This window comes from Chamaea fasciata, unplaced genomic scaffold, assembly GCF_029207755.1.
Source record: "Chamaea fasciata isolate MVZ Bird 193981 ecotype frontalis unplaced genomic scaffold, bChaFas1.0.hap1 SCAF_29, whole genome shotgun sequence".
NCBI classification, from domain to species: Eukaryota; Metazoa; Chordata; class Aves; order Passeriformes; family Sylviidae; genus Chamaea; species Chamaea fasciata.
In genome coordinates this window covers 1457315-1480210 of record NW_027094114.1, presented here as the reverse complement: position 1 = coordinate 1480210, position 22896 = coordinate 1457315, and the positions used below count along the sequence as shown (strand labels likewise).

Genomic DNA, 22896 nt, shown 5'->3' with positions numbered 1-22896 from the left:
CCAGTGACCCCAGAGCTGCCAGACGTTAATCGATTATGAGAACAGTGACTCCAGTAGCAACGGAGAGTCTTTTGACCCCGGTCCCAAAAAAGATCTGGACCTATTCCCTCCAAATATGCATAATAATTGGTTACGGATAAAAAAGAAAGCCCTTAAGGACAGAGACTTTGATACCGCAGCATAAATTTTTGTAGCCCCCGTGCAACTCGGCCCGAGGGAGAGGAATCCACAATGGGAGCCCTTGGGCCACTCAGAAATTAAGGAACTGTGCCGTACAGTGGCAGAATATGGTCTGGGGTCCCCTTATTTCAGTAATTTACTAAGAGCAACCTTCACTACCCACCTCATGACTCCTCACGACGTTAAATTCTTGGCAAACCTTTTGCTCACCCCAACGCAATATGCAACATTCATGGCACAATGGAAAAAAAAAACCTGGAGAACCTAATTTTAGCATATGCAGGGCACCCAACCCAAGCCCTGGCTGCCTTAACTACTGACCAGTTGGCTGGCGAGGGGGCGCATACTGATCCTAATGGCCAGGCTGCCTTACCGAGGGAAGCCCTGGAGGGGATAACTAAGGCTGCTAGGTATGCATTTCTCAAGGTGCCTGATGCCAAAACCCCGAAACAATCCTTTATAAATATTAAACAAGCTCCACAAGAACCCTATTTGCAGTTTGTGGACAGATTAAAACAAACGCTGGAAAGACAAATTGATCATGATCAAGCCAGGGAAGTTGTACTGCTCAAACTTGCTGTTGAAAATCCTAATGAGGATTGTAAACACCTTTTGAAAACCCTGCCCCAGAACCTGAGCCCACACTGCTCCAAATGACTGAAGCTTGCAATCGCCTAGGGACATTGCAACACACAACAGCAGTAACTTACCAAGCCGTGGGGCAAGGCATAGCCGATGCTTTTGCTGCTTTCAAAATGATATCCAGAAAGCAGTTGGTTTGTTTTGGCTGCGGGGAGCCCAGGCACATTAAAAAAGACTGCCGAAAGGCGCAGAAACCAAAGACACCGAGTGTATGCCCTCGCCGCCAGAAAGGTCCTCACTTTGCTGATTCCTGTCGCTCTAAATTTCACAAAAATGGCCAGCCTTTACAGGGAAACTCGTCTCGCAGTGCGGGATGGCGACGCGTGAAGACACAAGTCCCACAGCCTACCCAGCCACAGCTGCCAGAGCCAACCTTCAGCTTCCAGCCAGCCCTGCCCCCGCCACCCGGACCATTGCAGAACTATGGGCAGCCACTCCAGGAAGCACCAGGTTGGACATATCAACCAGTAACACAGTAACGTTGACCAATAGCTCCATATTTTGTCTCCCCACAGGGATTTGTGGTCCTTTACTACTGGGTTACCATGCTTTGCTTTTAGGTAGATGTTAAAAATGAATGAGCCAATTTAATAATTAAAGAACATTTATTAAATATTCAAAATATAAGTTTTGGAAAAGCCACAAGCAATGCAGTGCCGAGCAAGGTGATCGGCACTGAGTGAACAAGATTTGAAATGAAGAACTTCAAACCTCCAGAGTTCACCGATCCTGCTTTTGCAGGGTCCGGTTTTATACCTTTTTTCCCCTGCACGGGGGGGGTCTTCTCGCTCCTTTGTTGCTCTTATCCTTTTAGCATATTCATGTATTTTCTTTTCTTGCTGATGGTCTGAAGAAAAGTTTTCTTGAAATGGGTGAATAATAATTATTTTCTTACTGGAATTCTGTTTGGGAATAAACATTTTTGGCGACGAATATTATCTTATCGTAAATGCATATTGAATGCATATCACTGGGGCTTGTCATATGAAGAAATCTTTTGGAATCAACATTTTTGGAGACAGCTTATCCTTGCTTTGGTATCTGCATTTCTCTTCCCTCATCACCTGATGCAAACTGCTTTTCCCCCTCACCAGCGTTGGTTATATGACTGCTGTAGTTTTTAATTCTTTTGCACAAATTATTTTGTAACACATATTACAATCCCTCCCCTTTTATATTAAATCATTAATTCGTGCTTTTTGTGGTAAGTTTTGATTTGGTTTGTTCATTATACATTTTCAATTTCATTTCCTATTTTCACAAAGATTAACAGTTACATTTCTATATTATTGATTAGCGCATAAATTAACAACCTTTATAGGATAGATTACTCTAGTTGTTTATTTAAAATTTATCATTTTTAATTTTCTACCAAACTTCTATACTTTTACTAGCACTTATTGTATCCTAAAGTTCGAGTGTTATTACGAGGTATTTTAAGGCTTACAATGGCTTTTATTGAGCAAAATACTGGTAGGGAGTTTCACACATCTTCTATTTTGCTAAAACTCATTCTTGTAATCATTCCATTTATCCCATGACTGTACTTTATACATTTCATAATTATTTTTTTTCCTTGCTTATCTGGGCTTCATGTTGTAATTCTTTAGGGGAATGGTCTTTCGCCTTTTGACCCTTCTGGAAGTTCCTCCCTACAGGTCCATACCTAATTGGCTGAATGCCAGGACCCTCCCAAAATAGGAGACTAGATAAGACCCCTGTATTTCTTTGTGCTCTCTCTTCGGCCCCTGGACCCCTTCGAGGAATAAACGTCTTGGAATAATCTGGGGGTAAGAGCCTTTTTTGGAATCTTTTGTCCTGTCCCTTCGGAGATATTCCTCCAAAGCCTCTCCAGAGCTAGCCCTGGAGGGGGCTGCGGGGGGAATATTTCAATTGGCGCTCACGTGGTCTTATGAAATATTAAAAGTCCACGCAATAGCTGCAGACTCTGTTAAGGGGTCTCTAAAACTACTAAGTCAATTACCCTCACACCAAGCAGTTGTTTTTTGCACAGCTGTGGGGTGGGGGAAGGGTTGGCAATTTGCTTCCGTCCAGTGCAAATTGACCCGGGACAGGGACTTTTGATGCTTAGCACGACCACCACGGTCCACAGGATAGGTGAGAACCCTTTCTGTTAAGGCTACTCTGGAATAGCCCCTACCTGGGGGAAGAGTTCTTACCAGTGGTCGTGGAAACCGTGTTCTCTGAGGGAGCTAGGACCCAGGGGAAACAGTTTGTAAAACGTGGTTTGGTTTTTTTTCATTTTTTTTTTTGCTGCCAGGTGCCCGCTGCGTGCGGGCCTGTCCCAGTCGGCACAGCCCGCATTTTGGGGGTGAACACGGCACGGGCCGGGTCTCTAAAGCCAGGTTACACCGGCAGGACTCCCCCCAGTCCCCCGGCGCCAGCGAGAGCTGAACACGGAGGCTCTCCCCGGTCCTGGGAAACCCTCGCCGCTCCCGGCTCTAAGCGGGAGTTGGAAAAGGATCGTGCGTGTGTGTTTTTTCGCGTCAAGAGGTAGATATTGGACAGATAGCTCTTAAAATATCACAAACATGGGCGTATCACTGTCTGTTCACCCAAAGAGTGTATTAAAACAGTTTAAAAATATTTTAATTAATGTCAAAATCCCTAAGAAGTTACTATCACAGTTTGTCTGCTGGCTGTCAGCTGAAATACCTGACTATGATTTGCAAGATTTAAATTCCATTTCATTTTGGGATAAAATTGGACAAATATTAACTTTAAAAATCAAAAAAGGTGATCAAAAAGCTGCTCTATTTGTTCCTTTATTCTTGCATGCACGTAAAAATCTGTTACAAGCTAAAGAACAAGACCAAAGCAGGCAGCCATAGATAAACTCTCCAAATAACCCTTGCCTTTTTTCTAATGCATTTGTTCCTGAAACGGAGGGGAATAAGCCCCCCTCACACAACCAGGATACCAGTATAGATCAGGTCGGCACAAAACTGCTGACTTACCCACAGAAACACGCAGAGGGGGATAATGGCGGATTCCACATGCTTAAAAACTCTCCTCAGACTCCTTTGTCTTCATTATATCCGACCCTCACTCCCTACCCCTCACCTAACCCCTACATTCCTTTTCCTGACCTTTCCCAACCCCCCTTCCACTGTCCACCCCTCCCCCCGAGTTACCACAGCAACGGGGGCAGGCCCTTTCTGGCCCGGACTACCAGGGGGAAGGGGGGCGGGCCCCTTGCAGCCTCCAGCCCTGGTGGGGATGGGGGCGGGCCCTTCCCAGCTCGAAGCCCCGGAGGGGGACGGATATCCCTCACGGCAGAGGCACAGAAACAGCTTCTCCTCAGATCCCAGGATGGGGGAGGGAGGCTACCCTTTGCCAGACCCCAGGGGGTGGGGGAGCAGATACTTCCTGCTCCCCTGGACCCTTATGGCCATGTTGATTATCAAAGCTCGTCAAAGACTGACCTCTTTGGCTGAGAAAGATTTTGATCGGATCTATCTGCCTCTCACTACGTTTTATTTGAATTGGTTGCTACAGATGTCTGAAAAATTGCAAATTGCTTTAGCAGATTACCCAGGGCAGATATCTATCCATCCGCCTAAACACAAATTGTTGAGCTCTTCTTTTAACTTACTCCCCAAGCCAAAGAGAAGTAAGACTCCTTTGTGAGCTATGACTATTCACAGATGATTCTGGGAAAACCCATAAATCAGTGATTGTATGGAAAGATTCTGAAACTGGAACCTGGCAATCCGATATTGCTGTTGTTAAATGGGTCTCCACAAATAGTAGAATTAGCTGCTGTGGTCAGAGTGTTTCAGAAGTTCAACACACCTTTTAATCTGGTTGCGGACTCCTCATATGTTTCAGCTATTGTTCAAAGAGCAAAGAATTCTGTCTTGAAAAATGTTAAAAGTGACACTCTTTTTTCCTGGTTGAAACTGCTGGTTACTCTGTTAGACAAAATGATGGCTCCTTATTTTGTTATGCATATTAGGTCACATTCCAACCTCCTGGGTTATCTCACTGAAGGTAATGCCCAGGCAGACTTGTTAGCCTTATCAGTTCTGGTAAATATTGTAAGATTAATTCGTGTTTTTTCTTTTTATATTACTTTATAAGCCTATGTAATAGTAGTTTGAGAGTTAGTTCATGCGTTACCGTATAACATTCTTAAGCCTAAGGAATGCAGGATTCCGGGAAGACATTCCTCTGCCTAGAAACAGAAAATCACCCATCTCTGAAAGAAAGGAGAGTACCACCCATGGGTGATGGAGCTGAGCACCGCCATCAGCGATCATCGGCCGAGTGCTCAACACCCCATATCCATCATCCCAATCTCATCAAGGACATACATCTCAATACCTGGTTCCAGTAAACCCAGACATAAGCTTATGTCTCCCTGGAAAAACTATTCACCGAACTCACATCCAGAAAAGAAACCAGACAAATATGAATCAAAGACCATATACACAAAGAACCGATGAAGTAATCGGTTGCACAAGCCCAAAAACTGTATAAAAATAAGCCCTGCACACTCCAAATTTGTGAACCAGAGGGGGATTCTGTGCCATAGGGGCAGGATCTGTGGTTCATCATGTTTAAGCAAACAAAATAGAGCAAGCTTGGCTGAGCCATGCTTTTTTTCATCAGAACGCTGGAGCTTTAATAAGACTTTTTGAATTAATTTCAGCACGGGCCTCTAGTATCATCGCCACATGTCCTGACTGTCAGTGCTGCACCCTCCCTAATGTGAACACAGGAGTCAACCCAAGAGGTTTACAAAGCCTACAGATTTGGCAAACAGATGTAACACACTTTCCTGAATTCGGCCGCTTGAACTTTGTGCACGCTTCTACTGACACATTCGGGTGCTCTGTTTGCCTCAGCTCACACAGGAGAGACAGCTTCGCTGCTGCCTTTGCCACATTAGGAATTCCACAACAGATTAAGACAGACAATGGACCTACATACATTTGCCTAGAGTTGGAGATTTTTTCTCCTTATGGGGTATCACCCACAAAAGAGGCATCCCACACTCACCCAAAGGGCAGTCCATTATAGAGCATGCCCATGGCTCCCTCAAACGTCTTCTGGTACAACAAAAGGGGGGAGCTGGAGACACACCTGCTGAAAGGCTATGCAATGCCCTGTTTGTTTTTAATTTCTTAAACTGTTCAATGACAAACTTAAATCCCCCTATGACCAGGCATTTTGCATCATCCATATTGCTTTCCTGCAAGGAAAAACCACCAGTACTAATCTGTGACCCAGAATCTGGTAAAATCCTTGGCCCTTACTTTTTGATCACTTGGGGGAGGGGCTTTGCTTGTATCTCCTCAAAAAGAGGACCCCGCTGGATTCCTGCAAAGAACGTAAAACCTTTCCAAGAACTCCTACCGGCAGCTGATGCCACCAAGCCCATGGGAGAGGAGGAAGAGGAGGAAGCCCACCCAGACTGCAACTGATGACATCTTTTGTCCTACCTGTAAAGGAAACTGTGAACTTTGGATTTTATAATTTCCATAACACAGTAAAGGCAGTCAATTATTGCCAACACTTGTGTTATAAATGACAATATAATATTGGCTTTTGCATTTATGTATCAGCTTTTGCATGTTGTTATTGATCACAAGTATTTTGATATGGTACAATTTATAATTCCTTTTAGCTGCTCATTAGTATAATATAATCAATCAGTTTATGTATGTACCATATAGCCTATGTAAATGATAGTAAAATAAATAGATATTATATCATAGGCCTTAGCGAAATATGAAAATAGAGACTATGCAATGCTAAAATGCTTTGATGTAACTAACTTAGAAAATGGTGCAAAACAATTATGTTGTTTCTCACATCTGTGGACTGGCCTCTTTAAGTGATAAGATAATAGTGACAAAAAACAGAGCACCAGAGAAGGATTTATTAACCCTTCTTATCAGGGAGTGTGAAACAACAGGATGGAACCACAAGAAGAAATTAAATATAGTGACCTAATCTACAGGATGTCATGCAGACAAGACAGAGGTTAAAACCAAAGAGTCCCTTGAACACCAAAAACTCACAAGAATGTTTGAATAATGTATAAACTCATGAATATGTATGTACCCCCAGTAATGTAACAGTATATAGAGAACACTGTTTTAAGTTAACTGCGTGTTCTTTGGCCGATCGCCAAAAACACCCCAGAGCTGGATATTGTCCCTTTATCCCTTATTAAACTTTTAAAAATTCTGAGTGAACTTTTTCACACTTGGTTACACGTAATTTGCACGTACTTGTTGGTTCATTTATGAAACTGGCAAACGTAGAGACTTTAAGTCTGGGGAAAAAAGACGGTGTTTAATCTTATGCTAATGATGAATTAAATTGCATTTTTCTTTCATGTTGAGAAAGCACCCGTATTCCTCCCAGGGGCGGAACAGTCAAAGGCCCTCCTACCTGGCCTCCTGCCAGGCGCAATGGCCACCCGCCGGCGCTAGGATTCCCACCACAGTTCAGGACCGGGACTGCGCGAAATAACCGTTGGAGCCGCTAGTTCCCCACCCCGCGTGGGCACTACCTGCTCCCCTGCGGAGAGAGCTAGCGACACGGAGGCGAGCCAATCCTAGGGGAAGTAGCCCCCCTGCCCCCTACCCCCGCCGTCCCCACGCCCAACTCGGCCTGTTGCGGCGCCTCACGGCGGCGTCAGCCACCCCCAACCACTGCTCCCCACCCGCAGCCATACGGTGCTAACACACGCACACATCCCAAACTCCAACTCTCAGAATGGTCCGAGCAGTCGAACCACGGTCCTCACTACCTGCGCATCCTGTCATGTGAAAGGCGACCCTACCGTCACTTCCGCACGCTGTGCAGGTCGGGAATGCGAGTAGCGATTGGCCGGCGCCTGCCCCGCTTTTCAACGTGCAGGGGAGCAGGAAGCGGTAACGGCAGAGCGAGAGCGGCACGGTGAGGGGCTCTTCACGGTGAGTTACCCACCAGAACTGCTTCCAGAGCGTGACCCGGCCGGGAATTGAAAAGGAATCGATTTAATGCGCCCTTTGATGACGTAATAACGACTAATGAGGTGGCGGTGTGTTAAACGCATGGTTCGGGCCGGCACTGGTTGGGTCCCTTCCTCAGGGGCGCCCTTGTGGGATACATGCGCCTGTCGGCGGTTGCGCACACCTCTCTCTCGGAATGTCCGTGCCCGTGTCCGGCAGGCACTTAGCGCTGATTAGGCCTTCTGGTAGCTTCTGAGACTCGGCGTATGCACATTTGCTTCTCCGCCTGAGGCGGGCTCTGCTGCCGCCTTACGATTGGCGGGGTTCGCGCAGACTACTGTCAGCGCTCGCCAGTGGGGCAGCGGCTGTCCGCGGGGATGTGAGGGGCTTTGACAGGGCTGGGCCTCGACCTCGCTTTCGAGAGCTCCGCGCAGACTAGGGCCGGCGGGAACTACAAGGGGTTTTGGCGGCAGGTCGCAGTTCTGCCTCTCAGCTGATGTGGACAACGTGAGGCCTCTCCTGCCCCTTGGAAGTGCGACACCCCAATGTATGCCTTGCCCTGCTTGTTAGGGCATGGGTGCCTTGTTCGCCTCTGTCTTAGCGATAGCGAGGCCTTGTATGTGATTGAGAGGGAACTGAGGGGCTGGCTCGTGTCCTTGCTCTGTGGTTGCTATCTTTGAAGAAAAATAAATAGAAAAGTGCACAAGAAATTCTCATGTCTGTGTTATTTTGAAGCAACTACTGCTGTTACCCACCAAACACCCCTCATTCTCCTTTCCTGATGTGGCTACAATGAGATGGCAGGGGTTTGGCCAGTGCTCAGTCTGCTGTTCTGTGTTGCCTGCTTTGCCTGCCTGCATTTGTGTACAATACATATAGACAAAGAAAACAAATATCTTTTGCCTGAAATAAGGAGTTCCTGTTGAAGTCCATGAGTGTGGAAGTAATAAGATGGCTTCATTGAGGTAGATTTTTAAGAAAAAAATTTCTAATTGTGTGCATATTGTGAGATGCATCTAGTGTCGAAAGTTAATAAGGTTAAGTCAGTAGACAACTGGGTCTACTGAAAAATCCAGATAAAAAACTGAATTAATCCCGTTTTCATCACTCATAAATGAACCTGCATGTGTCAACTTGGATCACTTCTCTCTGCCTTCCTTGGCATCTTGTTTTTTCTCTGAGGACTGCATTTCACTTCTTGCTCCATAGTCATGCTCTCATTGAACATATGCTGTTCTGTTGGGCTTTCTTCTGCAATACCACTGAGTTTGAAATGAGAAGATTCAATGAATGCTGCAACTGTATTTAGATGGGTGATAAATTCACTTTTTTTTTTTTACCAGTCTTGTGTTAATTCAGGACAATAAATTATCATAAGTTGGTTTTTTATTTGTGATTTTTAGTGTTCTAATAGACTGAAACTAAAATTTCTTTGATTGGAGGGCTTGCTCTGTTATTTGGGGGGTGTAAGATCTCCCTATAAACACAATTTGGAAGTAAATTCTGGATAGGTAGAAATAATAAGATTTGAGGTTGAAATTTTGGTTTAACTTTTAGGGAATTACACTTTTAACTGCAAGTCATCTATCAATCTACAATATATCAAAAGTGGGCAAGAAAAATTAAACAGTGAAGTAAATGGCTGACAACTTTCTACATGCAACTTTCTGGATTGATGGATGGAAGAAAGATGCTGATCATCTGTCTTAGACCCATCATTACAGATGAGGTGAAGGCAGCAGCATTCTTTTCCTTCAACCTCACTTTCTTGCCCTCACAAGATCCTATGTATTTCAGTATCTGCTTAGAAAAGCAGTGATAGCAGATAGAACTAGACTTCCATAAGCAGTTACTTCTGCTCTTTTCCATCTCTTGGCAAAATGATTTCTCTGTGGGACAGTTTTTCTGAGATGCAAGAAAGAATGTGTTTTGTGGCAAAAATAGGAATTCCACAATTTCGTTTATCTGATGTCTGTTAGTTATAAGACAATAACTTTGCTTTTATCATAACCAGGTAATTCTTCTTCAGTATGTGTTTATTGGAAGCAAGGTAGAATTTACATATCTGCACAGGGGTGTTAGCAAGCGTGGTGGCGTCAGCTCAGGACTTTTCAATTCAAATCGCATACAAAAAATCTGCACAAGTTAGGGAACACTTGCTATCTAGTTTCTTCTAGCACTCTAAAGAAAACTGCTTCTTTGCCGCACCTTAATTTTCCATCTCTATATTCAATGTTTGGTTTGATAGTAGAAGCTCTCCTAACTTTCTTCCTTTTGTCCATACTAAGTACAAAAATAAAGGAATTTGAGACATAGCCTTCACTATAAAAGTCATTCAATCGTAATGACCGTCTTCTCTCAGAAACCATGTGATCTTCAAAGTGAGTTAGACTATGACAAGAAACAAAGTTTCTGCGTTAATGTGACTTTGAAATGTTTGCTTTTTCTGTGGCATTCTCAGTGTGAGCCATGTGAATGTGGAAGTTGAAGATGAGTGCTGCTGCACAGATCTAAAGTAATTTTGCCCAGAGTTAATTTGTAAAATGCTTTCATTGAAGCATTTGAACTCTCTCCAGAGATTCTTTTGCATCAGCAGCACATCCTGTGTCTCATCCACAGGCATAGACTTCTGCTAAACTTTTTCAAGTTTGAGGATCTCTGCAACTCCCACCTCCAGCTACATTTGTTGTATAAGTAAGGGAGGAAGAGCCATGAGATTACAAACCTATATGTCTCTTAAAAGTTGGCAAAAAATATTTCACCTTGTAAGGGGAGAAGTGTAAGAAGCCTGGGTGAATAAGCTCTTTGCTCCTGGGTGTGACAACACATTAAATCCCTAGCAACTCCTGTGTACCTAGAAGCTGAAAAGTGCTGTTTTTACATCTTGCATTTACTAGATACAAACATTTACTAGATACAAAATGTGACTTAAGTATGAAAAATTTTAGAACCATTCTTTCACAAAGAGGATTGGTAGAATTGCATGAAGTAACTATAAAGATTGACATTATGTTGCCAAGATTGAGAATAGTTAGCTGTGGAAATGTTACACCCCTGCAGTATTTGCTTTGAGGGAGGTGGGCCCTTGCTGAATTTGTAGAATAAAGAAATGCATTTACCAACTTTGACTGTTTCTTCATGCTATCTTGGTTTGAGACAAGTTAGGAGGAAACATTCTGAAATTGTCTTCTCTGAAGAAGGCAGGTCTTGGAACTCCCTCCCTCCACCAAAAGGAATTTCTTGGAGGAAAGTGAAAAAGACTTTATAAATTGCATATAAATAAGGCCATACTTCATTAACCCTCATGTTTCCTACCTGAGAGCTAAAATCAGGTAAACCTGTTACCAAGACAGTTTGATGTTTCCATTGGTTTTGTAGTCTCTGAAAAGTGCTAGTTAGTTCATGTCTGTATAATAAACTGACTGTGCATAGTGGCACAGTATTCTTACTGTCCTACCGCATCTTTTGTAGAGTAATCCTTTTGCCATGGAAGCTGAAGAAATTATGGAATGTATCCAGGAATTCCCTGAACACTATAAAGTTATTTTGGATAGACTGAATGAACAACGTGAGCAGGACCAGTTTACAGATATCACGCTGATTGTTGATGGTATGTATACACCTGAGAACCAGTTGGTACCCAGAGAATTCTGAAAGCTGTGCTGGGAAGCTGTTTGGTTTGTCGCAGGTCAACTGTCAAACTGGGCTGCTAACATTCTTGGCTCTGTATTGGTGTGAGTTGCTTGCAGAGTTTCAGTTATTAATCTTGGGCTGAACAGTCTCCAGCAGAGATTAATAATTTTGTTTCTGCTTTTTATAGAATCCCAGAATGTCCTGGGCTGAAAGGGACCTTAATGCTCATCTGGTTCTAACCCCCTGCCATGGGCAGGGACACCTTCCATTAGACCAGGTTGCTTCAAGCCCCATTCATCCTGGCCTTGAACACCTCAGGGATGGGGCAGCCGCAGGTTCTCTGGTCAACCTGTGCCAGGGCCTCACCACCTTTACAGGGAAGAATTTCTTCCTATCATCTAATCTAAATCTTAGATCTAAATCTCTAATCTCTCGGTTTAAAACCATTCCCACTTGTTCTATCACTATCTGCCCATGTAAAAAGTCACTCTTTTTTTTAAGCCCCCTTTAGGCACTGGAAGGTGCTCTAAGGTCTCCTCAGAGCATTTTCTTCTCCAAACTGAACAGCTCCAATTCTCTCTGCCTGTCTTCAAAGGAGAGGTGTTTCAGCCTGTAAGCATCTTTGTGGCCTCCTCTGGACCCGCTATAACAAGTCCATATTATTCTCATGCTGAGGACTCCAGACCTGGATGCAGTGCTCCCGGTGGGGTTTTATGAGAGCAGAGTAGAGGGGGAGAGTAGGGAGCCCCTTCCAAACAAGGGGCTGAACTTGTACAAATATTGGTTGATTATTTAAAAAGAAAAATAAAAAAGAAAAACCAGCTTGAAATAAGGTCACCTTCTTGCTTCTTTGATATCTGCCTACTATTTTAATCTATAGTTAAAATAGGGGAGAACAATTCATTTATCTTTTTCTACATGTTCTAAAGGCATAAGTATTATTTTAAAAGGAAGATGGAGATGCAAATGCTTATTATTTCATTAGAAAAGGTGGTGTCTGATAGGTCACCTAAGATTGCTTATCCCGAACATGTCTTAGAATGGATGAGCACTTCAGTGAAGATAGGCAGTGTCCACTAGGACAGACCTAGCTAAAGGAGTACTACCTGATCCTTAAAAGGATAGCAAGAATTCACTTGAAAGAAAAGGGACCTACAGAGCCTGGATTAGAAAAAAGTAAGCAAATGAAGAAAAAAAATATTCTTTTGAATCACCGTAGTTTCAATGACAACACTTGCACAAAACTTATCCTGAATGTTTGTTCCTGGTCTCGTATTACCAAATCCACATGTTGAGCTCAAAACTGTTTTCTTGTGCAGCTGTGTAGTTCTAATACATGTTGGTTCTCTTACCTCTGTCCCGCGGAGCCTTTTGGATGTTCATGCCTGCACCAGAGAGAAGGCAACACCGTGATGGGAATACACAGTCTGGCAAACAGGAAGAACAGAGCTAAACCAATTTTGTTCTGCAGGGATCTTTATGCTGGCAGAAAAGACGATTAAATACATCCATATGTAAGAGCAGCAAAATTCAAGAGCATTGTGTTGATTTGGCACGGCGTAGTTTTTGGTAGCGGAGAAGGGCCACAGAAGTAGCTTCTATGAGAAGCTGCTAGAAGCATCCACCATGTCTAACAGAGCCAATGTCTGATGGCTGTGAAGATGGTCATGCTGCTGGCCCAATTAGAGAGGTTGGTAATGCTTCTGTGATGACATGTTTGCCAAGAAAATCAAAACAGTGCACAACAGTTTTTCCAGGGCTGGTGAGGCACCTCAGCCACTGCCATCTTGGTGCAGCCCGCAGTGAGCCTTGCCTGCCTGGCTGCCCCTAGCTAGCCGCACCACGGGCAGAAGGGCAGGGGTGGTGGTGGTGGCTTCTCCTTCCTGGTGCCCTGCATGAAGGGAGGCATTAAATAGCGCCAGCGCCATGGCACCGGCCACTGCCCATGTGGTGGCAGCGGGGCTGCCTGGCTGCAAACATGGCAAGTGGCTCCCTGGTATGGAACCTAAATGAGATCAACCTTTTGGCACTGCAGGATCCTTCAGGAATCTTTGAATTGGTGGAACTTGTTGGCAATGGTACTTATGGACAGCAGTTTTTCTTCTAGTCAGAGAAGAGGAGGAAGTGAGGACATGTGAGGGAAAACAACATGGCACCACCAAGGTCAGTGGAAAAGGAGAGGGAGGAGGTGCTCCAAGCACCGGGGCCAAGATTCCTCTGCAGGTCGTGGTGAGGACTATGGTAAAGCTGTCCCCCTGCAGCCCATGAAGTCCACAGGGGATGCAGGGATCCACTCGCAGCCCGTGAAAGAAGTACTCATGCCAGAGTAGGTGGATGCCGGAGAAAGCTGTGATCTAGTGGGAGACCTGAATAGAGAGAGAGGGCCCGTGCTTCCAAACTAGAGCAGCCTATCCTTAGAGAACTGAACCCCGTGGACAAGTGACCCACACTGCAGCAGTTTCAGAAAGACTGCCCATGGCAGGGACTGACATTGCAGCAATTTTGGCAGGACTGCTGCTCGTGCAATTGGAGCCATGTTGGAGAAGTTCACGGAGAACTGTCTCCCGTGGGAGGAACCCCACGGCATAGCAGAGAAAAGACTCCTCTCCCTGACTGAACAGAAAAAGATCTTGGGTGATGAACTGACCAAAACCCCCACACCTGGTCTCCCTGCACTGTAGGTGGGAAAGAGGGAGGGGCTGGGAGGGGAAAAAGGTGTTTCAGTCTTATTTTACTTCTCATTATTCTCCTCTGACCCTGTTAATAATAAATTTACCTTATACCTTTAAATTCGAACCTGTTTTGCCCTTGGAATGTTTTCTCCCAATCCTTATCTAGTCCCTCGCTCACCCTACCCTGCCACAGCTGAGCAGAGGAGAGAAAAAAATTAACGAAGGGTTCATGAGTTGAGATAAGGACCAGGAGAAAAACACTTCAAGGGCAAAATAGGCTCAGTTTAGAGGTACAAAGTGAATTTATTACTAACAGAATCAGAGGAGGATAATGAGAAGTAAAATAAGCCCTTAAAACACCTTTTTCCCCCCCCAGCCTCTTCTTCCTTCCCACTGACAGTACAGGGAGACAGGGCATGGGGGTTTTTGACTCAGTTCATCACAGAGACTTTCTCCTGCTGCTCCGGGAGAGGAGTCCTTCCCCTGTGAGACCATGGGGTCCATCCCATGGGAGACAGTTCTCCATGAACTTCTCCAGCGTGGGTCCACTCTCACGGGCAGCAGTCTTGCCGCACCTGCTGCAATGTGAATTCCCCCCACGGGAGAACAGTCCTCCAAAAACTGCTGTGACGTGGGTCACTCTTTACACAGGGTGCAGTCCTACAAGGACAGGCTGCTTCAGCCTGGAAGCAAGGGCCCTCTCTCTCCACCTGGTCTTCCACTGGATCACAGCCTCCTCCAGTCATCCACCTGCTCTGGCGTGGGCAACTCCCCCATGGGCTGCGGGTAGATCTCTGCATCCCCCGTGGCCCCATGGGCTGCAGGGGGACAACCTGCTTCACCACAGTCTTCACCACAGCCTGCAGAGGAATCTCGGCTCTCCTCCACTGACCTTGGTGTCACCATGTTGTTTTCCCTCACATGTTCTTACCTCTTCCTCTTCTCTGACTAGAAAAAAAATTGTGTGACTTTGTTTTGATTTTCTTCTTAAATATGTCATCCCAGAGGCATTACCAACCTCTATTATTGACCCAGTTTTGGCCAGCAGCATGTCCATCTTCAGAGCTATTAGGGATTGGCTCTGCTGGACATGGTGGAAGCTTCCAGCAGCTTCCCACAGGAGCCACCTCTGTGGCCCCCTACTACGAAAAACCAGGCTGTGCAAAACCAGTACATCATCTCAACTCATGAGCCCTTCATTAATTTTTTTCCCTCTCCTCTGCCCAACTGAGACCAAGAGAAGATGAGCGAACAGCTTTTGTGGGTGCCTGGCATTTGTCCAGTGTCAAACCACGACAAGGTTGGATAAAATCTGAGAGCTGAGCCCAAGACACACAGGAAAAGGTTTGAACAGGAATTTCCCACAACTTAAATATTTGAAAAGAGAAACACTCTTGAGTGAGTCCTTCAGCTGATTGAATTGCAGAGCTTCAACAAGGTCAATGATGTCAGCAAGGATCTGCATAAGATGGGACAGGCAAGCTGCAGTGGTATCACATGTTACAAGAAGACATGCTGACTGTGTGCTGCTGGAACAGATTAGTAGACTGGGTGATTCTGCAGCTTTTCTCTTCTCTGCATCTGCACTTATTCTGCACCATGAGTAAAGAAGGTGTTATCCTAAAGCAAATTTTTTGTCTCTCTTTGTAGGTCACCATTTCAAAGCTCATAAGGCTGTTCTTGCTGCCTGTAGCCAGTTCTTCTACAAATTCTTTCAAGATTTCACTCAGGAACCCTTGGTGGAGATTGAAGGTAGTCTGATTAATGCAAATTAAAACCTTCAGAGTTGTGTGCCCATGCTCAAAATGAATATAGTATCCCTGGTATGGGCTTAAATGCATGCTTGATCATATTGATTAGCTTTCTAGATATCAGCTCTTGAGTTGTCAGGTAATGTTGTGGTTTAACCCTGACTGGCAACTACTCACCACAAAGCCAGGCTGGTTCATTTTCTACCAGTGGGATGGGAGGGAGAATCAGAAGTGTAAAGGGAACTCATGGATTGAGATAAAAATAGTTTAATAATTAAAAAGAAATAGTAATTTTGTAAAAATTATAAGTAAAAAAGAAAAGAAAAAGGAAAAATACCAAGGAAGACAAGTGATGCAAATTAAAACAATTGCTTGCCACCAACTGACCAATGCCCAGCCAATCCCCTAGCAGTGGCCCCTCCACCTGCTTCCCACACACTTTATATACTGAGCATGATGTCATATGGTCTAGAATATTCTTTTGATCAGTTGCAGTCACCTGTCCTGGCTGTGTCTCCTACCAACTGCCCACACACCCCCAGCCCTCTCGCTGTCAGGGCAGTGTGAGAAGCAGAAAAGGCCTTGGCTCTGTGTAAGCACTGCTCAGCAGTAACTGAAACATCAGTGTGTTATCAACACTGTTTCAGCTCAGGAAGGACATCGACCTCTTGGAACAAGTCCAGAGGAGGCCACCAAGATGATCAGAGGGCTGGAGCACCTCTGCTATGAGGAAAGGCTAGGAGAATTGGCATTGTTCAGCCTGGAGAAGAGAAGCTTCAGGGTGACCTAACTGGGGCCTTCCAGTACCTGAAGGGAGTCTACGGGAAAGATGGAGAGAGACTATTACAAAGGCCTGGAGTGACAAAACAAGGAGGAATGGCTTCACACTGACAGAGTAGGTTTAGATTTGATATTAGGAAAACATTCTTTACTGTGAGGGTAATGAAACCCTGCACAGGTTGCCCAGAAGTTGTGGATTTTTCATGCCTGCAAGTGTTCAAGCCCAGGTTGGATGGGGCTTGGAACTACCTGGTCTAGTAGGTGTCCCAGCCCATGGCAGAGGGTTGAAACTAGATGATCTTTAAGGTCCCTTCCAATCCAAACCATTCTATGATTGTGTACAGATCCAAAACATAGCCCCATGCTAGCTACTATGAAGAAATTTAAATCTGTCCCAACCAAAACCAGTACAGGTAGCTATTGCCACTGGAAAAAACTTCCCCTGAAGAAAAATTCAAAAAGATACCTTCCCTGGGATGCAAGAACAGGATAGATGTGGAGCAATATCTTCCTGGTAGGTAAGAAGAAATTTCCTGGAGCAATGCAGCTTCTAATAACTTGCTGCTCAGAAATCTCTTGAGAGAGATCAGATTTTTATGTTCAAATTTGAACTTCTTTATTTTATACAAGTAGATTTTTGTCCATTTTATCCTTCTTTTTATCTTTTTCATGGAATGACTAGTTGTTCCAGATTCACCTGTTTATGTAGTAGACTTATTCCAATGTGAGCCTTTCAAAGGTGGCATCTTCTTGAAACTGGCTATTGGTGTACTGTGAGCAGGCAAGTGTGAAAGACTGAGGAATTGTTAAAAGAGGCTGTTTTTCTTGCTTGTAAACAGGTGTAAGTAACATGGCATTTCGTCACCTAATTGAGTTCACCTATACAGCAAAACTCGTGGTCCAAGGTGAGGAAGAAGCAAATGATGTTTGGAAAGCAGCTGAGTATCTACAGATGTTAGAAGCTATCAAAGCACTTGAAATCAGGTAAACATATAAGCCTCTTTTACTTCCCAATACTGAAATGTAGTCTTAAGAATCCTTGTATGAGAGCTGCCAGTATTTTGCAGTGCTCTTCTTTATTTTGAAACCTAAACTCTTGGCATCCTATACTCTTCTACTATAATATATGAGTCAGAATTATACAAGCTAAAAAAATGAATGTCACAGTCATTGGGCTAGAACTTGATGACAAGTGATGTGGCTGGTAAATGATGCAGACATTGTAGGGCTGTGACTTTGTGATAACTAATACCAGGCCTCTATACTGACTGCCTGTACCTGATTGACAGCTGGCTGTACAGTGATGCTATCTCTCAGGTAATTAGACCACATTAACAAGTTTGCACTGCTCTTTTGATTTCACGCAGCTTTCTGCTTTCAAGAGAATAGGTAGTGATTTTAAAGCTTCTTGTTGCAAATTTAGTCTCTCAAACTTCTTGAACAAATGTAGTTGTTATAATTGGTTTTATATGGGATCAGTACTTAATCAAATGTTGCTGTAGCACCTTTTATCCAGTACAAGGAACTGTAATCCATTACAAAACTCCAACCTGAGAAAAGCAGGTGCCATTCCCATCATACTGTTTTTCTTCCCCTTACTTCTCTTTCACAGTGCTGTCATGTTCTCATTTCTTCTGTATGCTATACTGTTCTTCTGTCATGAAGCAGGGGGAGGGGCAATAAATAACTCCCAGCATAAGGGTTATCCTTGCTTTCTCTTCTAGACATGCTGAAAGGTCTTTGTGTTCAGGCTAAGGAAAAACTTGTTTCTTCTTTATCTCCCCATAGACACACTAAGCTAAGGAGAGTGGCTCTGACACTGAGTTCCTCTAGTAGCCAATCAAACAAAACCTCCATGACATGGTACCCTGGAAACTTGTTTTTCAACATCAGTGTTTTTTTTGTTTTTTGGAATCAAGTTATTCTGTTGTCTTGGTTTAGATAGACAGGTATCTGCCAGGGAGGGTTGGAGTCTCCCTTAAAATGTAAGCCCCTTCCCCCCCCCCTTTTCCAAATTATCATAAATTTGCAATTAAAAGGCTGTCAGGCAAAGATTTTGGGAATAGGTATAGCAGTTCTTTACTAGGGATATAAAAAGCAAAATACAGATGTTGTAGTACAGAAGAATAAGCAAGCAAACAAACAAACAAGAAATCCTAGAAAACCCTGACAGAGTCAGAAATAGAACCTGACACCCTGTTGGTCAGGGTGTTGGAAGCAGTCCAAAGTAAGCCCTCCTGGAGTGGCAGATGTGGTTCTGTTGGAGTAGAGATGGTCCCGCTGAAGAAAAAGGATCCAGTAATGGTGAGATGGGTCCAGTCTTCCTCCAGGGATCCGGTGGAATAACTGGATACCTAGTGGCACTGTGGCTCCTTTTTATCTAGGTTAAGATGGTTTGGCTCCTCCTCCCTGTGTGGAGCATCTTACAATAGTACAAAGTAATGTGTCATGTCATTGGTGTGCTCTTAATGGTCCATTAGCAGAAGATATTTCAATGGGAGTAGTGAAACAATGAAGAGAGATAAGTAGCACTCCACCATCTGATAAGCGACACTGACCCATTTGGACAAAGATAAGCAATTCTGCTCCACCCAGATGGAATAGAATAATATGCCCTTTACAAAACTCATGACATCTGTTGATTGATAGCAGAGCTCAATAACTATGTTGGGGTTTTTAAATAGGAAAGATAAAATTGTGCATTTCTAGTTCTACTCTCCAACCCCAACAATACTCTTTTTTGACATTATTGAGATTAAACATGGTATCACCAAAAGAACTTTTGGGTTTTTTTCCATTTAGGGAAAAGCAGACTGCTGTCTGAGAAATTTAAGACACTTGAAATTGAAAAACTATGTTCTCATTGGTATCACTTTGAGTCTCTGTACACTGGTAGAGCTGTTTAACCAGGATTCAGATCAGTCCATCAAGCTAAACTGTCTAGTCTGCAATTAATTCCTACTAATATATAACGTTTGTTGGTTATGCAGCACTAGTAAATGCTGTAATTCTTATGTTACAAGGAAATAAATGTTAACACACACATGTGCAAGCCAATCTATTCTTAGAATTTTTTCCACTGTTCCTAGATTTTTGGGTGCGTGTTTTTGGTTAGAAAAACAAACGAGTACCACTGTCAGTCTCAGTTTTCTCCTTCACAGTAGGAAGGGGACAAATTGCAATACAGTGCCTCCAGCTGAGCTTTAACTAAAAGGGGCAAGCATCAGAACCTTTAGCTAGAGGTTATTACAGAACTAACCATTTGTGTAATGCATCAGAGTTGCACAGCACATAATCTAGACTTGAAAGAAAAAACAACTAGCTGTTATTCCTTGAGGTACAGTGTATTGTATGTGTGTATCCTCATTTAGTTTCACACCTGAGCCACACAATGTACTCAAGGACAGTAGTCTCCTCTTTGCTGGGTAGATTATTATTTTTGTACGTGGTCCTGGAGCTCCTTGCAGTAATGTGCAAAGTAACTGTCACCTAGGCATCAGAAATATGGCCTAGATGAAACTCTTAAGTTTAGCTGCTGTGTCTTCCTGTGTCTGAATATAATAAGGTGCAATTTAGTTAGCTGTATCCTGAATTAGGTCATTAGCCACACATCTCTGCTGTATGACATACCGATACTGGAGAAAAACCTTATCACCCCTATTATTAGAAAACCTGAAAGTGATAGGGAGTTGGTTACATAAAAGGATTTATCAGGCTGCAAAGGAAGGTAAAGGTACAAATTACTCTGATTACAGTCTGATTTGAGGGGAAGATAGCCACTCATCTTCAAAACTGATAATCAATAGTTAAACCTCCAGCATGTAAGTGCTGTGAATAATCTTGTGTGTGACTTGAAAGCATTGGCCCAGTGTCTTGGGGTGATTTTATGATGATGCTTTATTTCCTGTCTGCTTTATGCCTAGGAAACAACTGCTGTAGCTTTAAGATGGACCCGGGGGGTGGGGCGGGGAGCCTGGGGCTCCTGCGCGGGCTCTGTTCAAGCTCTCTCTCTCCAGGGTGGTTGATGGCTACAACGGATTGTTACTTCGTTGACTTGTTTGCTGGATTAATTTTCGCCAACTTAGGCAAGGAGCTTCTGGGGTGGTTTTTTTCCGTTGTTTTTCCCTTCCCCTGGCCTGGAGTCTTTTCACTGGCAAATCCTTTCGGCAGGTTTTTTTTGGGTTTGTAGTTTTGGTTTTTTTCTCTTCTGCCTGGGGAGCCTGCGGGGCGGCTCCGGCCGGTCCGAACCCTGGAAAGACCGAGCCAGCAAAGAAGGGACATTAAACTCCACCAACTTCGCCGGCTGCGAGGAGAAGACCCACGCCAGAAATTCAACAGGTTCCAAGCTGCTTTGTGAACTCTCCTCCCCTGACAGAGACAAAAGGCAGTCGCCATCTTTGCCTCTCAGCCACGTGGCAAGGTGGGGGTGGGGGTGTAAAGTTCAATTTCCTTTTTTTTCCCTGTGCTTTGTGAGTATCTTGCTTTGTTATTAGACAGTTTTACCTTTTTTTTTTTTTTCATCCCCTGGTATCCATTTCTCTCATTGGCAAAAGAAAAGGGAGATATTGAAGCCCGCTCTCCTTCGAGAAAAACCACTCATTTTTGAGCATTTTTCTTCTGGAATTAGTCTCCAAACCGAGACACCCAGTCAGCTCTGTCCATGTTTGAGATGGGATGCTATTTCTGACATCTTGGAGGAAGGGGATTTTGTATTTATGGTGCAAGGAAAAGAACAGAGCTGGGAGCTGTGCTTAAGCCCAGATAAATTAAATTAAAATACTTTTTTCACATCCCAGTGGCTTTTTTTTCTTTTTTACTACAACTGTTAGCTCTGTGTTTTCCTGAAGTACAAAATGCTATAATAATCATTGTGCGAAGTCACAGCTGTAGTGTTTTGTAAGAAGCTGTAAGTGCTGCAAGCAATTTCATGCACTCCACAGCTTGAGAGGTGAATAGTGTAGGAAGAACTTGAATCTTGTTTCTGAGTAGGCAGGCCAAAGTACAGAGTTTTGCATTTCTTATATAAACCTATATCATTAGGCTAACTGGCCTCCCTTCTTGATAGATGCTTTGTATCATTCAAGTGGACCCATTTAAACCACTTTAATAACCTTATGTTAAAGGCTCCACAGCTTTAATTGTGCTGTTCTACAGCTCTAAGGAGTATAGATTAAGGACAAATTAACATCTGAAATGGGTGCAGGTTATGTGGTCATTCATTATTCAGTTTCTTTGAGAAACATCTAGCTAGTGTTTAATGCAGAAGCTCAGCATCAGGCAGCAATTTTAATGTAAGTGCTTATGGATCTTAACTATGTTTATGTAAATGTTTTGCAGGAACAAAGAAAATTCATCACCCTTGGAATCAAATCAAAGGCAAGGTGAAAATAAAGCAAAAAAGAGGAAGATTGCTGAAACGTCTAATGTTATCACAGAAACACTGCCATCTGCAGAATCAGAGCCTGTTGAAATTGAGGTTGAGATTGCTGAAGGGACGATTGAAGTGGAAGATGGCAGCATTGAAACACTTGAAGTAGCTTCTGCAGAGCAATCTATAAAGTACATACATACAAAAGGTACATCAGATGAATCTGCTTTAGCTCTTTTGGCAGATATCACCAGTAAGTATCGTCAAGGAGAGACAAAATGCCAGATTCAAGAAGAAGGTGGTAGTACAACTGATCCCTCATGCAAACAGGTAGAAGATATTGAAATTGTGGAACTTCAACTGTTGCATGTGAAGAATTTATTCCACTGTGAAAAATGTAACCGTTCATTTAAATTGTTTTACCATTTTAAGGAACACATGAAAACACACTCTGCTGAGAGTTACAAGTGTGACACATGCAATAAAAGCTACCTACGAGAGAGTGCTTTGAAACAACACCACACCTGTCACCACCTTGATGAAGGTGGTGCTAGCAAGAAGCAAAGACCTGGCAAGAAAATACATATATGCCAATACTGTGATAAGCAGTTTGATCACTTTGGACATTTTAAAGAGCATCTCCGAAAGCACACAGGTAAGAACACTGATATGGTCCTGTTCTTGTGGCTTTGGGTCTTGCATTTTGGGGTTTTGCATGTTTTGGGGAAATAGAAAATATGCTGAAGAAAATGCATGAGTCCTGAGTGCTAAAAATACTTGGCTTGTAGTTGCAACTAAAATGCTGGTTTGGTTTTTAATTTTTTTTGTTTGTTTTACATTGATAAAAACTTTGAGGGATTGAGATGGTTAAAAATAGATGCCTAAAACCAGAAAGCACT

General features: G+C 43.6%; 1 protein-coding gene across 6 annotated transcripts in view; it reads left to right on the top strand.

Annotated features, from left to right (window-relative positions):
* Positions 1 to 7699: 7699 nt before the first annotated feature.
* The window catches only part of LOC136302540 (zinc finger protein 131-like), a 37239-nt gene continuing 22042 nt past the window's right edge, over positions 7700 to 22896 (top strand). The window contains exons 1-6 of one of the 6 annotated variants that reach the window (XM_066206013.1): positions 7700 to 7775; positions 11265 to 11403; positions 15749 to 15850; positions 17469 to 17613; positions 21967 to 22327; positions 22430 to 22652. In XM_066206013.1, coding sequence (XP_066062110.1) covers positions 11280 to 11403; positions 15749 to 15850; positions 17469 to 17613; positions 21967 to 22327; positions 22430 to 22652 — 955 coding nt within the window. In that variant the 5' untranslated portion in view covers positions 7700 to 7775; positions 11265 to 11279. Of the gene's footprint in view, positions 7776 to 11264; positions 11404 to 15748; positions 15851 to 17468; positions 17614 to 20723; positions 21099 to 21966; positions 22653 to 22896 lie in introns of those variants that run through there. The other 5 variants (XM_066206014.1, XM_066206012.1, XM_066206015.1 and 2 more) reach the window with 5 other exon arrangements.